Here is a 17814-nt window from a genome sequence, read left to right on the forward strand (position 1 = left end):
GCAATTATTAACAGACTTAAAGGAAGAAATTGATAGCAACACAATAATAGTAGGGGACTTTAACACCCAACTTACATCAATGGATAGATCATCCATACAGAAAGTCAACAAGGAAATAGCAGTCTTAAATGAAACATTAGACCAGATGGATTTGATAGATTTGTACAGAGCATTCCACCCAAAAGTAGCAAAATACATATTCTCCTCAAGTGCACATGGAACATTCTCAAGGATAGACCATATGTTGGGACACAAAACAAGTCTCAATAAATTTAAGAAGATTGAAATAATATCAGGCAACTTTTCCAATCACAATGGAATGAAACTACAAGAATCAACTACAAGAATCTACAAGAATTACAAATACGTGGAGAATGAACAACATACTACTGAAAAACTATTGGGACAACAAAGAAATCAAAGGAGAAATCGAAAATTACCTGAAGACAAATGAAAATGAAAATACGACATACTTAAATTTATGGAATGCAACAAAAGTGGTACTAAGAGGGAAGTTTATAGCAACACAGGCCTACCTCAAGAAACAAGAAACACATCTGAAAGAAACAATCTAACCTTACACCTAAATGAACTAGAAAAAAAAGGAAAAAAATGAAGCTCAAAGTCAGTACAAGAAAGGAAATAATAAAGATCAGAGTGGAAATAAATGAAATAGAGACCAAAAAGACAATACAAAAGATCAATGAAACTAAGAGCTGTTTCTTTGAAAAGATAAACAAAATTAACAAACCTTTAGCTAGACACTAAGAAAAAAGTCTCTGATAAGTAAAATCAGAAATGAAAGAACAGACATAATAACAGATACCACAGAAATACAAATAATTATAAAAAAATGTTATGAATAGCTATATGCCAACAAATCAGCCAACCTAGAAGAAATGGACAAATTCTTGAATCCCAACCTTCCAAGACTAAGTCATGAAGAAAGAAAATCTGAATAGACTGATCACTAATAAAGAAGTTAAAACAGTAAACAAAAACCTCTACCAAACAAAAGTCCAGGACGATACGGCTTTGCAGGTGAATTCTACCAAACATTCAAAGAAGATTTAATACCTATCCTTCTCAAACTTTTCTAAAAACTTAAAGAGGAGGAAAAACTTCCTAACTGATTTCACAAGGCCAACATTACCCTGATACCAAAACCAGACAAGGACAACACACACACACACACACACACACACACACACACACACACACACACACAAACAGAGTTACAGGCCAATATCTCTGATGAACATGGATGAAAAAATCCTCAACAAAATATTAGTACATCCAATACAATACATTAAAAGGATCATACATTGTGATCAAGTAAGATTTACTCCAGGGATGCAAGGATGGTTCAATATGTACAAATCAATCAATGTATAAACCACACATTAACAAAATGAAAACTAAAAAATGTATCATCTCAATAGATGTAGAAAAAGCATTTGGCAAGATTCAATATCCACATATGATAAAAATTCTCAATAAAATGGGTATAGAAGGAAGTACCTCAACATAGTAAAGGCCATATATTACAAATTCACAGGTAACATCATACTCAATGGTGAAAAACTGAAAGCTATCCCTCTAAGATCAGGAACAAGACAAGGATGCCCACTCTCACCACTCTTATTAAACATAGAATTGGAAGTCCTAGCCAGAGCAATTAGGCAATAAGAAGAAATAAAATGCATCTATATTGGAAAGGAAGAAGTAAAACTGTCACTATTTGCAGATGATATCATTTTATACATAGAAAACAGAATAAAGATAAAAGAATGAAAAGAAATGAAGACAACTTAAGAGACCTCTGGGACAACCATAAACACAACAACATTTGCATTACATGGGTGCCAGAAGGAGAAGAAGTAGTGAAAGGAACTAAGAAAATATTTGAAGAGATTATAGTTGAAAACTTCCCTAACATGGGAAAAGAAATAGTTACCCAAGTCCAGGAAGTGCAGAGAGTCCCATACAGGATAAACCCAAGGAGAAACACCCCAAGACACACAGTAATCAAATTGACAAAAAATAAAGACAAAGAAAAATTATTAAAAGCAACAAGGGAAAAATGACAAATAACATACAAGGGAACTTGCATAAGGTTAACAGCTGATTTCTTAACAGAAACTCTACAAGCCAGAAGTAAGTGGCATGATATACTTAAAGTGATGAAAGGGGAGAACCTACAATCAAGAATATTCTACCTGGCAAGGATCCCATTCAGATTCGACAGGGAAATCAAAAGCTTTAAAGAAAAGCAAAAGCTAAGAGAATTTAGCACACCAAACCAGCTCTACAACAAATGCTAAAAGAACTTCTCTAAGTGGGAAACACAAAAGAAGAAAAGAACCTACAAAAACAAACACAAAACAATTAAGAAAATGGTAATAGGAGCATACATATCAATAATTACCTTAAATATGAATGGATTAAATGCTCCAACCAAAAGACACAGGCTCGCTGAATGGATACAAAAACAAGACCCATATATGTGATGTCTACAAGAGACCCACATCAGACCTAGGGACACATATAGACTGAAAGTGAGGGGATGGAAAAAGATATTCCATGAAAATGGAAATCAAAAGAAAGCTGGAGTACCAATACTCATATCAGAAAAAAATAGACTAAAATAAAGAATGTTACAAGAGACATGGAAGGACACTACATAATGATCAGGGGATCAGTCCAAGAAGAAGAGATAACAATTATAAATATATACACACCCAGTATAGCAGGACATCAATACATAAGGCAAATGCTAACAGCTATAAAAGAGGAAATTAACAGTAACACAATACTAGTGGGGGAATTTAACACCTCACTTACACCAATGGACAGATCAACCAGAAAGAAAATTAATAAGGAAACACAAGCTTTAAATGGCAAAACAGACCAGATAGATATAACTGATATTTATAGGACATTCCATCTGAAAACAGCAGATTACACTTTCTTCTCAAGTGCACATGGAACATTCTCCAGGATAGATCACATCTTTGGTCACAAATCAAGCCTTGGTTAATTTAAGAAAATTGAAATCTTATCAAGCATCTTTTCCGACCACAAGGCTATGAGATTAGAAATAAATTACAGGGGGAAAAGACGTAAAAAAACCCCACACACATGGAAGCTAAACAATACATTACTAAATATCCAAGAGATCACTGGAGAAATCAAAGAGGAAATCAAAAAATACCTAGAGACAAATGACAATAAAAACACGATGATCCAAAACATATGGATGCAGCAAAAGCAGTTCTAAGAGGGAAGTTTATAGCAATACAATCCTACCTCAAGAAACAAGAAAACGCTCAAATAAACAATCTAACCTTACACCTAAAGTAACTAGAGCAAGAAGAACAAAAAAGAACCAAAGATAGTAGAAGGAAAGAAATAATAAATATCAGAGCAGAAATATATGAAATAGAAACAAAGAAAACAATAACAAAAATCAATAAAACTAAAAGCTGGTTCTTTGAGAAGATAAACAAAATTGATTAACCTTTAGCCAGACTCATCAAGAAAAAGAGGGAGAGGACTCAAATCAATAAACTTAGAAATGAAACAGGAGAAGTTAGAACGGACACCATAGAAATACAAAGCATCATAAGAGAGACTACTACAAGCAACTGTATGCCAATAAAATGGACAACCTGGAAGAAATGGACCAATTCTTAGAAAGTATAACCTTCCAAGTCTGAACCAAGAATAAATAGAAACTGTGAACAGATAAAACACAAGTAATGAAATTGAAACTATGATTAAAAATCTTCCAACACACAAAAGTTAAGGACCAGATGGCTTCACAGGTGAATTCTAACAAACATTTAGAGAAGAGCTAATACACATCCTTTTCAAATTCTTCCAAAAACTTGCAGAGGAAGGAACACACCCGAACTCATTCTACAAGGCCACCATCACCCTGATACCAAAACCAAAGATGCTACAAAAAAACTGATGAAGATAGATGCCAAAATCCTTCACAAAATACTAGCAAACAGAATTCAGTAACACATTAAAAGGATCATACACCATGATCAAGTGGGATTTATCCCAGGGATGCAAGGATTCTTCAATATATGCAAATAAATCAATGTGAAACACCACATTACTAAATTGAAGAATAAAAACCATATGATCATTTCAATAGATACTGAAAGAAATTTTGACAAAATTCAACACCTATTTATGATAAAATACTCACCAGAGAGTGGGCATAGAGGGAACCTACCTCAGCATAATAAAGCCATGTACAACAAACCCACAGCAAACACCATTCTCAATGGTGAAAAACTGAAAGCATTTCTGCTAAGGTCAGGAACAATACAAGGATGTTTACTCTTGCCACTATTATTCAACATAGTTTTGGAAGTCATAGCCATGGCAATCAGAGAAGAAAAAGAAATAAAAGGAATACAAATTGGAAAAGAAGAAGTAAAACTGTCACTGTTTGCAGATGACATGGTAATATACATTGATAATCTAAAGATACCACCAGAAAACTACTAGAGCTCATCAGTAAATTTGGTAAAGTTGCAGGATACAAAATTAAGGGAAAGAAATCTCTTACATTCCTATACACTAATAATGAAACATCAGAGAGAGAAATTAAGGAAACACTCCCATTCACCATTGCAACAAAAATAATAAAATACTTAGGAATAAACTTGCCTAAGGAGGTAAAAGACCTGTACTCAGAAAACTATAAGACATTGATGAAAGGAATCAAAGATGACACAAACAGATGGAGAGATATACCATGTGCTTGGATTGGAAGAATCAATATTATGAAAGTGACTATACTACACAAAGCAATCTACAGATTCAATGCAATCCCTATCAAACTACCAATGGCATTTTTTACAGAACTAGAACAAAAATTTTTTAAATTTGTATGGAGACACAAAAAACCCCGAATAACCAAAGCAATATTTAGGGGAAAATAATGGAGCTGGAGGAATGAGACTGACTTCAGACTATACTACAAAGCTACAGTAATCAAGACAATATGGTATTGGCACAAAAGCAGAAATATAGATCAGTGGAACAGTATATAAAGCCCAGAGATAAACCCATGCACTTATAGTCAACTAATCTATGACAAAAGAGGCAAGGATATACAATGGAGAAAAGGTAGTCTCTTCAGTAAAGTGGTACTGGGAAAACTGGACAGCTAAATGTAAAAGAATGAATTAGAAAACTCCCTAACACCATACAGAAAAATAAAATGGATTAAATACCTAAATGTAAAACTGGACACTGTAAGACTCTTAGAGGAAAACATAGGAAGAACTACGTAAAGAACTCTTTGACATACATCACAGCAATTTCTTTTTTGACCCATCTCCTAGAGTAATGGACATAAAAGCAAAAATAAAGAAATGGGACCTAATGAAACTTAAAAGCTTTTGCACAGCAAAGGAAGCCATAAACAAGAGGAAAAGACAATCCTCAGAATGGAAGAAAATATTTGCAAATGAATCAACGAACAAAGGATTAATCTCCAAAACATGTAAACAGCTCCTGCAGCTCAGTATTAAAAAAACAAACAACCCAATCAAAAAACAGGCAGAAGATCTAAATAGACATTTCTCCAAAGAAGACATACAGATGACCAAGAGGCACATGAAAAGCTGCTCAACATCACTAATTATTAGAGAAATGCAAATCAAAACTACAAGGAGGTATCACCTCTCACTGGTTAGAATGGGCATCATCAAAAAATCTACAAACAACAAATGCTGGAGAGGGTGTGGAGAAAAGGGAACCCTCTTGAACTGTTGGTGGGAAAGTAAATTGGTACAGCCACTATGGAGAACAGTATGGAGGTTTGTTTAAAAACTAAAAATAGAACTACCATATGACCCAGCAATCCCACTACTGGGCATATACCCAGAGAAAACCATAATTCAGAAAGACACATGCACCCCAATGTTCATTGCATCACTGTTTACAATAGCCAGGTCATGGAAGCAACCTAAATGCCTACTGACTGATGAATAGATAAAGAAGATTTGGTCCATATATACAATGGAATATTACTCAGCCATAAATAGGGACGAAATTGGGTCATTTGTAGAGACGTGGATGGACCTAGAGAGTGTCATACAGAGTGAAGTAAGTCAGAAAGAGAAAAACAAATATCGTACATTAATGCATATATGTGGAATCTAGAAAAATGGTACACATGATCCAGTTTGCAAGGCAGAAATAGAGACACAGATGTAGAGAACAAACGTATGGACACCAAGGGGGGAAAGCGAGTGGCGGGGTGGTGGTGGGATAAAAAAAAAAAAAAAAGAAACCTAAGTAAGAGATTATAAAATCCATTCAATGGAGAATATTTTTAATTGGTAAGATCCTATGCATAATTCTATGTTATTTTAATGAAATTATTAAAGTGAACAATTTCTAGGGAAATATTTTAAAAAAATAGTTGAGGTAATTTCTCTTCCCCGTGGGATTTCCAAGCACTTACCTTCCTTGTGGTGAGCCAGGGGCCGAGGAGCTGGTCTCTTTACATGGAAAGAGGAGGTCTTAGTGGGCCCATGGCCTGGCACAGGTCCATTGGTGGCCTTTGGTATGGCCTTTGTCCCTCCATCCTGCAGCCTAGATACCAACTTCCCCACATCCACCTCGAGGCAGGACTCCAACTTGCCATCTGAAACAGGCCGGCTTGGGGATTTCCTCCCATGATCTGCTTCCCCACTTCTCGGCATAGGCATTTTGGGGTGTTGTGGCATCTTGGATGGTTCTATACTGCTGATGATAGTACCATTCGGTGTTCTGTGTTGGATTTCATCTAGGAAAAGATGGTGCAAAGAGGAAACATTAATGATAACCTTTGTATATATAATATTGCAAAGTTATACACCTATTCAAAGGAGCTATTGTCATGGAACAAATCAATGATATCCCACAAAATCAGTCTCTACCCATTCCAGTTCATGTGGAGTCACAAGTCTCATAAAACAGGGAATTCAATTTAAGATCTGAGTATTATTTTCATGACCACAATTCAGCAAAACCACAATATGCCAAGATACTTTATTTAAAGGGATATGTTAAAAAGGGACCTAAGAGACCCCAATCAATTGTACATTATATTACTTTTAAATAAGGTACCATTTAATCCCTATTTCTATTTCTCTCAAAAGTAATTTATAAAGATCTCTTAAATTTCAAGGTAATACACTTAACAGAATTTAACTTCTTTCTCCATCCTCATAAAGACATCCTCAACTCACCACTTTATGGCTTTCCCTTAGCTTTTGTGGTCTACAATTTCCTGTGACAATAGTATATGCTTTTCAGTTGCCCTGTTTCTTAAGTAAAGCTTTGAGTCTCTAATGAGAGCCAAGGATATTCTCCCTAGAAAAATTAACCTACACAAATACATGTAAAATTTTGAAAACTAATTTTAAGAGATTCATGGAACCCCCTGAAGCTGTTAATGAACCCCCGATTGAGAACTCCTGCTCTAAGGAAATTATCACCTTCCTTGGTAATAGAAAATCTAGATCAGAGTGTAGTGGTTAAGAACAGAGGTTCTGGTCAGCTAAATGAGACCTGAGAGATATGTCAACCAGTTGTAATATATGCGTCTTATTTGGATCCTGGTTTTTTTCCAAAAAAATGTAAAAATAGGAGAATTTGAATACTGACTAGATAGTGATCTTAAGGAATTACTATTTTGTTTAGTGTTCTTTTCTTTTATATATGACGATGGTATTGAGATTTTGGTTAAAATAGTGTTCTTATCTTTTACAAGTACATACTGAAACATTTATGGATGAAATGACATGATGTCTGAGTTGGGGCAATCGGTAGGGGTATAGATGAAACAAGATTGGGCATGTGGCAAGGATTCTTCGAAAAATGCAAATCAATCAATGTGATACACCATATTAACAAATGGAAAGAGAAAAACCATATGATCATCTCAATAGATGCAGAAAAAGCATGAAGAAGATGTTCTGGAATTAGATGTTTGCACAAGCTTGTGAATATACTGAAAACCACTGACCTACACTTGAAAAGGGTGAATTTTATTTCATATGAATTATATCTCAGTTTAAAAAAAAGTTAGAAAATTGTCTAGAGTGGGTGATCCCATTGGTGATCTTCTGGCACAAAGAACTCCTCACACAGAGGGGCAAATTAAGACCCAGAATAAGGAAGTGACTAGCCCAAGTTATTCAGTAAACTAGTGGCCAAGGTGAAATTATATCTCAGGTCTACTATCACCCAGTTCATTCATTTAGTACACACATTTATTGAGGATTTATGATATGCTAGATACTATGCTGGCACTAGGGATACAGCGTGAAAAATTTCTGCTGGCATAGAGATTATATTTTCTGGTGTGTATTTGGGGAGATTGTAAATAGACAAATAAATGAGTTTATCCAATTAAAATGGGAGTATGGAACAACAGAGTAGGCATTCAGTGTTCCCTTCTACTTTCTCCTAAATGCCAGATCACCTCCTAAGGAGGTGATCCCTTAAACTGGGTGATCTCTTTCCCTTCATTATTCTCTATACACCCAGCCATTTATTCTACAAGTATTTAATGAACACATGGGATATATAGGAATTGTTCTAGAGGCTGGTGATAAAAGTGGATCTGACATTCTAATGGGAAAGACAGATAATAAACATGTGAACAAAGTAGCAAGTGATAGGAATAAAATAAAGCAGTGTAAAAGGATAGAGAGTAATGGAGAAGGAGAAAGATCTATTTAAATAGAGTATTCAGAGAAGGTCTCTATGAAGAGATGTCATTTAGCTGAGATCTGAATGAAGGAGTAAAGTTTGCAAAGTTCTGGAGGAAGAATGTTTAGGACCAAGAGAACAGCAAATATAAAGGCCCTTGGGTAAGCTTGACATGTATAAGGAATGGCAAAACCAATGAGATTAGAGCAGAGAGAACAGAGGGTACAGAGGGACAGTGAAGTTCAGAAATGAGATCAGAAAGGTAAGTGAGGATCATATAATGCAGAATAAAATGTAAATTTTCTTCTACAAATGGAGAGAAGTCACTGGAAATTTGGACCAGAGGGAATGATATGATCTGATTTACATTTTTAAAAGAATACACATCTTACTGGCTGCTGTGGAGAACAAATTATAGTCAGGCAAGAAGAAAAGCAAGGATAAGAGTTTGGAAGCTCCTGTAGCCACCCAAATAAGAGATGATGGTGGCTCTACCAGGAAGGTAGCAGTAGGAATTAGTAGGTTCAACATACAATGTGCACGGAGAGCTAAGAGGAATTGCTGATGGATTAGGTGTAAGGTAAAAGGGAAAGAGAGTAATCAAGGATCATCCCAAAGTTCTTGACCTTAGCCATTGGGTGACTGGTACTGCCAATTACTTAGATGAGGGAGACCAGAGTAAGAGTAGATTGAGGAGGAATAGGAAATCAAGAGTATTTGTACATTTTGAATTGGAAATGTCCATGAGTCATCTAAAGAGAGATGTTGAACAGGGAGTCTGAGATGGGAAGAGGGGAGATAGTACTCCTTGATATATAAATTTGAAAATCATCCTCATATTTTAAAGATATTTAAAACCACGAGACTGAATGAGATCACGCAGAAAACAAATATAGACAAAGAAGTGGACTGAGAAAAATAGAACAGAACAAAACAAAACAAAACTCTGGGACCTTCCAACATGTAGAAATTGAGAAGAGAAGGAAAACCAAGAGGAGACTGAAATGGAATGTCTAGTGAGGTAGAAGGCGAGTTTGGTGTCCTGAAAGCCAAGTGAATAAGTGTTTCAAGAAGGAAGAGTAACTAAAATGAAATGCTTCTCACAGGCTGAGTATGATAAGAATAGTGGAGTGGCACATGGAGATTGTTGGTAATCTTGACAAAAAAGGTCTCAACAGAGTAATGAGGAGAGAGGTCCATTTAAAATGGGTGCAGAATCCATACTAAGCAATTATTCAACTTAATGGCATTTATTTGTTTATCTGTATCTATCTATCTATCTATCTATCTATCTATCTATCTATCTATCTATCATCTATCTATCTCCATTTAGCCTATAAACTCCTTGAGGCCAGGGACTGTCTTAATTCCACCTAGCATGGTACTTAATCCATGTGAGCTGATTTTCTCCCCAGCTTTATCGGGATATAATTGACAAATAAAAATTGTATATATTTAAGGTATACAATGTGATGTTTTAATATATGAATACATTGTAAAATGAGTACCACAATCAATCTAATTAACATATCCATCACCTCATATAGTTTCCAATTTTGTGTGTGGTAAGAATATTTAAGATCTACTCTTTTCACAAACTTCAAGTATACAATATAGTATTATTAACTACAGTCACAATGCTGTATCATATCTCCAGAACATATTCATCCTGAATAACTGAACCTTTGTACCCTTTGATCAAACACCTCCCCATTTCACTCTCCCCTAAGTCCCTGGCAGCCACCATCCTACTTTATGCTTCTATGAGTTTGACTTTTTTAGATTCCACATATAAGTGAAATCATGCAGCATTTATCTCTCTGCCCTTATCTCATCTCACTTAGCATAAGGTCCTTCAGGTTCATCCATGTTGTCACAAATTACAAGTTTTCCTTCTTTTGTACCTAAGGCTGAATAATATTCCATTTTGTGTGTGTGTGTGCACCTGTGTGTGTTTCTGGGTGTGTGTCTATGTATCTCTCACATTTTCTTTATCCATTCATCTGTTGATGAACACTTTGGTACTTCCATATGCAGCTATTGTAAATAATGCTGCAATGAACATGAGAGTGCAGATATCTTTTCGAGATACTAATTTCATTCCCTTTGGATATATTCCCAGAAGTGGAATTACTGGATCATATGGTAGTTTATATTTCTTCATTGACACAGTTGGTAACTTTTATTCTGTGGGCAACCAAAAAGAAGTAACAAGATCACAAAATATGAAGAACTGTTAATAAGTGGTATGAGTGAAACAAACTAGAGACAGAGGCAAACAACCAAGGAGAGCCACTTTGGGTGTGGTTGAGGAGGGCCTTTTGGAGGAGGTGGCATTTATCTGAGACCTGAAGCATAAGAATGACCCAGCCATGTGAAGGTGCCGAGGGAGAGTGTCCACCAAAGGAGATAGCAGGTGCAAAGGCCTGGATTATGAGGGCATGCTTGAGGTCCTGAAAGAACCTGATATACCTGGAGGATGGGGATGATACATGTATCAGTAGTTCATTCCTATGTGTTGTTGAGTAGTACTCCATTGTATGCATATACCACAATTTGTTTGTTCATTCATCAGTTGATGAACATTTAGGTTGCTCACAGTTTTTGGCTGATATGAAAAAAGCTGCTATAAATATTCAAATGTAAGTCTTTGTGAAGCTGTGTTTTCATTCCTCTTGGGTACATACTTAAGAGTGGAGTTGCTGGGTTATGTGGTAGCAATTATTTGATTGCTTTTTGTTTTTGTTCCTGTGTATGGGTCATGCTTTCTTGTTTCTTTAGATATCTCATAATTTTTTATTGAAAACTGGACAGTTTAAGTAATATAGCAACTCTGAAATTCAGATTATCTCTTCTCCCCAAGGTTTGTTGTTGTTGCTGTTTATTTTAGTTATTATTGTTAGTTTACTGACTTTTTTCACCCATTTATGTTAAATCTGTATTCTTTGTTGAGTGTGGCCACTAAAGACACTGCTTAGTTAGTTTTGTGGTCAGCTAATGATTAGACAGAGATTGCCTTAAAACACTAAGAACCAATATGACTCCCAGTGTTTGCAAAGGGGCTCTGTATCAATGTTTGAGTATGCCTTGAACACTCAGCCCGGCAGTTGACAACTCTATATGGTAGTTTATTTTTAATTTTTTGAGAAACATACACACAGCTTTCCATAATGGCTGTACTAATTTACATTACCACCAACAATGTACAAGGGTTCCCTTTTCTCCACATTCTTGTCAACACTTATCTTTTGTCATTTTTTTGTAATAACTATAATGGGTGTGAGATGATATCTTGTAGTTTTGATTTGCATTTCCCTGATGATCAGTGATGTTGAGTAACTTTCCATATACCTGATGGACATTTATTTGTCTTGTTCTGAGAAATGTCTATTTAGGTCCTTTGACCTTTAAAAATTGGGTTATTTCTTTTCTTATTATTGAGTAGTATGAGTTCCTTATGTATTTTGGAATATTAACCCCTTATCAGACATATGATTTGCAAATATCTTCTCCTATCCTGTAGGTTGTCTCCTCACTTTCTTGATTGTTTCCCTTGCTGTGCAGGACAAATCACATTTGTCCATTCTGCTTTTGTTGCCTATACTTTGGGGGTCATATCCAAAAAAATCACTGCCCAGACCAGACAATGCCAAGTAGCTTTCCCCCCACATTTTCTTCTTGTAGTTTTACAGCTATAAGTATTACATTTATGTCTTTAATCCATTTTGAGTTGATCTTTGTACATTGTGTGAGATAAGGATCCAATTTCTCTTCATGTGGATATCCATTTTTCCCAACACCATGTACTGAAAAGACTATACTTTCCCATTGTGTATTCTTGACACCTTTATCAAAGGTCAATTGATCATAAATGTGTGTACTTTTTCAGGGCTCATTATTCTGTTTCATTTGTCTATATGTCTGTTTTTATGCCAGTACTATACTCTTTTGGTTACTATTGCTTTGTAGTATATTTTGAAATCATAAAGTCTTCAACTTTGATTTTCTTTCTCAAGATTGCTTTGGGGTCTTTTATCATGAAGTTTACATATAATATAGTTATAGCAGTCTGTTTAAAGCTAACAAAGTAACATTGACTACATATAATAACTCTACATTTTAACGACTGCTACCCCTACATTTTATGTTATTGATGTCATAATTTATAACTTTTTAGATTGTGTATCCATTAACAAATTATTGTAGCTATAGTTATTTTTAATACTTTTGTAATTTCACTTTCATACTAGAATTACAAGTGGTTTACACATCACTATTACAGTATTAGAATATTCTGAATTAGGCTATATTATGTTTACCAATTTGTTTTATACTTTCATATGTTTTCATGTTGTTACTGTCCATTTAGTTCAACTTGAATACCCTCTTTTAGCATGTCTTATTTATTTATTTAATTGAAGTACAGTTGATTTACAACGTCCTGTTATTTTCAGGAGTACAGCACAGTGATTCAGTTATATATACAGTACAGTGATTCAGTTTATATATATATATATATATATATATATATATATATATATATATATATACACTCTTTTTCAGATTCTTTTCCCATATAGGTTATTAAAAATATTGAGTATATTTCCCTGTGTTATACAGTAGGTCCTTATTGTCTATCTATTTTATATATAGTAGTGTATATGTGTTAATTCCAACCTCCTAATTTATCCCTCACACACTTTCCCCTTTGGTAACCATAAGTTTGTTTTCTATGTCTGTGTGTCTATTTCAGTTTTGTATATAGATTCATTTGTATCTTTTTTTGTTAGATGCCACATATAAGCGATTTCATATGATATTTGTCTTTCACTGTCTGGCTTACTTCACTTAGTATGATACGTTTTAACATTTCTTTTAAACCAAGTCTGGTGGTAGTCAACTCCTTCCTTTTAACTCTCCTTCATTTCTGAAGGACTGCTTTGCCCAGTATAGTATTCCTGGTTGGCAGTTTTTTTCCTTTCAGTATTTTGAATATATCAACCCGTTCTCTCCTGGCCTGCAAGGTTTCTGCTGGGAAATCTGCTCACAGTATTATGGGGGTTTCCTTTTATTTGATGATTTGCTTTTTTCTTGCTGCATTCAAAATTCTCTTTGTCTTGGAATTTTGAGAATTTTATAACAATGTGTCTTGGTTAAAGTCTCTTTATGTTTAACTTATTTGGGTTTCTTTGGGCTTCATGGATCCAGATGTTCATTTCCTTCTCCAGATTTAGGAATTTTTCTGTCATTATTTCTTTAAATAATCTTTGTGCCCCTTTCTCTTTCTGTGCTCCTTCTGAGACTTCCATATGTGTATATTGGTTTGTATATGGTGTCCCATAGGTCTCTTAGGTTTTCTTCACTTTTACAATCTTTTTTTCTTTTTGTTCCTCTGACTGGATAATTTTAAGTGACCTGTCTGACTGCACTGATTCTTTCTTCTGCTTGTTCGAGTTTGATGTTGAAGCTCTCTACTGATTTTTTCAATGCAGTCATTGTGTTCTTCAGCTCCAGAATTTCTTTTTGGTTCTCTTTTTTTATGATTTCTATAACTTTCTTGAACTTCTCATGTATTATTTTCCTGATTTTGTTTAGTTGTCTGAGTTCTCTTGTAGCTCACTGAGCTTCTTTAAGATGATTATTTGGAATTCCTTTTCAGACAGTTCATAGATCTCCATTTCATTAGGATGAGTTCATCGTGCTTTATTTTGTTCCTTTGGTGGTGTTAAGTTTCCCTGATTATTCCTGATCCTTGTGGCCTTGAGTGGGTGTTTACCTATTTGAGAAACAGGCACATCTTCCTGGCTTTGGCAAGGAAAGCCTTTGGTCAGGCAGCACAACCAGAGATTCTGGTTAGGCCACCTGGCAGGCTCCAGAAGTGGGCTTGCTGCTGGAGTCCTTGGGTAGGCTGGTCTGGTGCCAGGGTCAGTGGATGGGCAAGCTTTCATCCTGGATCTACAGGGGAGAGCTTGAAGCCTGGGTCCAGGGGGCTAGCCTGGCATTGAGGCAGACCTGGAGGCTGGATCCACAGGAGACTGGACTGTATGCTGAGCTGTGGTTACGTCCGGGAGACTAGAGCCACAGGGGCCAGCTTGGCATGTAATGGGCCTGGATTCTGGGTCTCCAGGGGCAGGCCTGGTGCCTGGGGCTGCAGAGAATGGCCTAGTGCTGGGGCAGGTCTGGAGCTTGGGTTGGTGGAGGCTGGCCTGGAGTCTGGAAAAATGGGGGATGGGTTGGTGCTCGGGTTTACTGGGGTGGGCCTGTTGCTGGGGTCCAAGATAAAGTTGGGTGCTCATCTCACTCTCCTTCCTCCATGTGGAGGGGATTTCTCCCTGAACTACACTGTGTGAGCTTGGGGGAAGGGTGACATGGTTAATATGAAAATGTCCTTTCTAGCATCTGCAATGTACCTTTTCTTATTTCTGTACTCAACCCAGGTTCTCTGAACTCTCATCTGGATTCCATAGATTTCATGAAGGGGTTTTCATGCATGGATGGTTGTTTGAATTCACATTACTGTGAAGGGACAAGCACTAGAAACTCCTATTCAGCCATCAGTCCTCTATGTTAGCTGAATTTGTATTTAAAATCTCAGAACATTCAGAAAACACATTGCTCACTCATTTCAATGTACTGAGGTACAGATCTAAGAACACCTTGTATCCTTCACTGGTCTGCTAAGGGAAAATGGTAGCTGATTTTACAGGTTCATCTCTGTCCTATCCACTGCCAAAAGAATAATTCACTCTCTGGGCACAAATTTTACAAACCTTGGCTTGCCTGGCCCAGGACCCAGAAAACGTCTAACTTTTCAGAAAAGATGGTTATGCCTCCATGTCTTCCTTTCAATATCCTCTTTGTCTCCAATCAATATTAAGAAGCTAAGGGTAAACTTTAGTACTGACCTTCACTTTCATCCAGGGAAGAAGTATAGAAAACTGTCCTTTCCCTCAGCAAGCGCTTCGAAATTGTGATTGGTTTGTGCCTTCTTGCTGTCACTCGAGGTGGAGGCACTGGGGGTGCAGTACTTTCCTCAGGTGGACCTGAATAAATCTGTAGAGGGGAAATATTTCCAGAAAACAATTAGAAAGATCAACTTTTCGTATCCCTAATGCTAACTACCAGTTGATGCCCATCAGCATTACACCTAAAGTCTGCCATAGCAATTCTAATATGACTAAAGGAATTGTGGGGATTTTCTTAATCACTCTAGATACCAGCAAGTGTTTAGAGATCTCCTATCATGTTTGAGGTGCAGGACCTGGTACTTCTCAGTGTGGAGGAAAGAATGCAGACAAAAACTGCAACATCAGGAGAGCACCCTTCTATTTATTAGATGGGATGCTGCCCAATATATGGATCATTGAATAAAACCAATTAGATCATTACTTTAAAAAGCTGCAACATCAGTCCTGGATTTTCCACTTACTGCCTGGGAAACTGTAAAAAACTCACTACTTCTGCCAACAAAACCCAGAAAAAGGTCATCTCACATCTCTGAGCCTTAGCTTCCTCATCTGTAAATTGGTGGGAACACCACCTATCACAGGGTGTGGTGAGTGAGAATCAAGTGAAAAGGGTAGTCAAGGTACATTGTATGGGTAGGGGTGGTGTGTGAAGAATGATTAAAAACACCCAGGTGCATTCAATATTTCTGAAAAGATACAACCCCCCAAAAAACACACCTGGTTACATTGTTTGCCCCAAGACAGGACTAATGAGTGGCTAAGGGAAGTAGGGAGGAAACTTATTTTTCACCCCTATATCACTTTGATCTTTAAAAATTTCATACCATGTATGCATTACTTATTCAAAAACGATAGGACAAACACAAAGTGCCTTGGAAGATGTAAAAAGTGCTGGATAAGTGAGGGAGGAGCTGTGATTAGAATTTGTATATAATGTCTCATATGCACTTAAGATCTTCCTGTCCCTGGGGAGAATGACCTTTTGGGAAGAGTGAAAATATTTTGGGAAGACACACATATGTGGTGATGGAGGAAGGGGACCAGTGTCCATTGCAATAATGAAATCAACCCCAATGATTAGTGCAAAGAGAAATGTCACAGCCCAACATTCTATCAGGCAAGAGTCAACATAGATTGCACAGTCACAAAACTTACATGAATGGGAACACAAGGCAAGCCTGTGTAAAAGCTGCACAATGATAGAGAACAAGGTAAGAAGAATCATAAGGCCATATATGTCTCAATGTCTCACGGTATACGGAGAAGAGAATATGACATAGTAGCAAGCAGATGAGCTTTGAGGCCATATACAATTTAGGTCATATTTCTGGTTCCACTGCCATTAGTAATAATATTCTAAATAGCTACCATTTTGTGAGCATCTGCTTAGGCACTATAGTAGCTATTACAAATATTCCTTGCTATTTGTCAAACACACCAGGGACTTTGCACTGAGTGTTTTTTCTACCTGGAGTGCTCTTCCTCCAGATATCTATATAGCTTACTCTCTTGATTCCAGTAGGATTAACGATCAAATATACCCCTCTCAGTGAGTCCTTCCAGGCAAATGTATCAGAACTTTGACATACTTCCCTCTACCAAGTGCTTCCCATCCCCCGTCCCTATTTAACATTTTTTCTTATCACTTTCTAACATAGTATATTGTATTCAATACTTATTTAGTTTTTTGTTGTCTGTCTCTCCACTCGATTGTATACAATACTGAAGTATATCATTGTGTTCATGCTGTAACTCCAGCAACTAGAAGAGTGACTAGAATTGCTGGGCCAAAATCAAACACATTTAAAATTCTGGTATAAAAGGCCAAATTATCCTCTGAAAAGACATAACAGCTACTTTCTCCTCAAGCCAAAATACGGCAAAAGAAATTAGATTTACATCTTCAGCATGAAACAATTAAAAAACTAGAAAAAATGTAACAATGATTCTGAAGGCATTTGAAATCTGGCAATTAAGGATAGTGATCCATGAGAGACAGGAAAAATAAATGAGGTGAGGTGAGTCCCATGACTGTACCATGTTACAGCCTGGAAAGATTCTTTGGGCCATAATACAGGAAGAAAAACCCAGAGAAGCCCAGCAGTCTCCATTA

The 17814-nt window shown here is 36.4% G+C and overlaps 1 protein-coding gene across 1 annotated transcript in view; it reads right to left on the minus strand.

The window, feature by feature from the left end:
• The window catches only part of OPHN1 (oligophrenin 1), a 606563-nt gene that overhangs the window by 19273 nt on the left and 569476 nt on the right, over positions 1 to 17814 (minus strand). Inside the window, exons 19-20 of the mRNA XM_065900746.1 lie at positions 15639 to 15786; positions 6497 to 6820 (exon numbers count right to left, since the gene is read on the minus strand). Coding sequence (XP_065756818.1) covers positions 6497 to 6820; positions 15639 to 15786 — 472 coding nt within the window. The remainder of the gene's footprint in view (positions 1 to 6496; positions 6821 to 15638; positions 15787 to 17814) is intronic.

The sequence above is a fragment of the Phocoena phocoena genome, chromosome X (genome assembly GCF_963924675.1).
Source record: "Phocoena phocoena chromosome X, mPhoPho1.1, whole genome shotgun sequence".
Taxonomy (NCBI): Eukaryota; Metazoa; Chordata; class Mammalia; order Artiodactyla; family Phocoenidae; genus Phocoena; species Phocoena phocoena.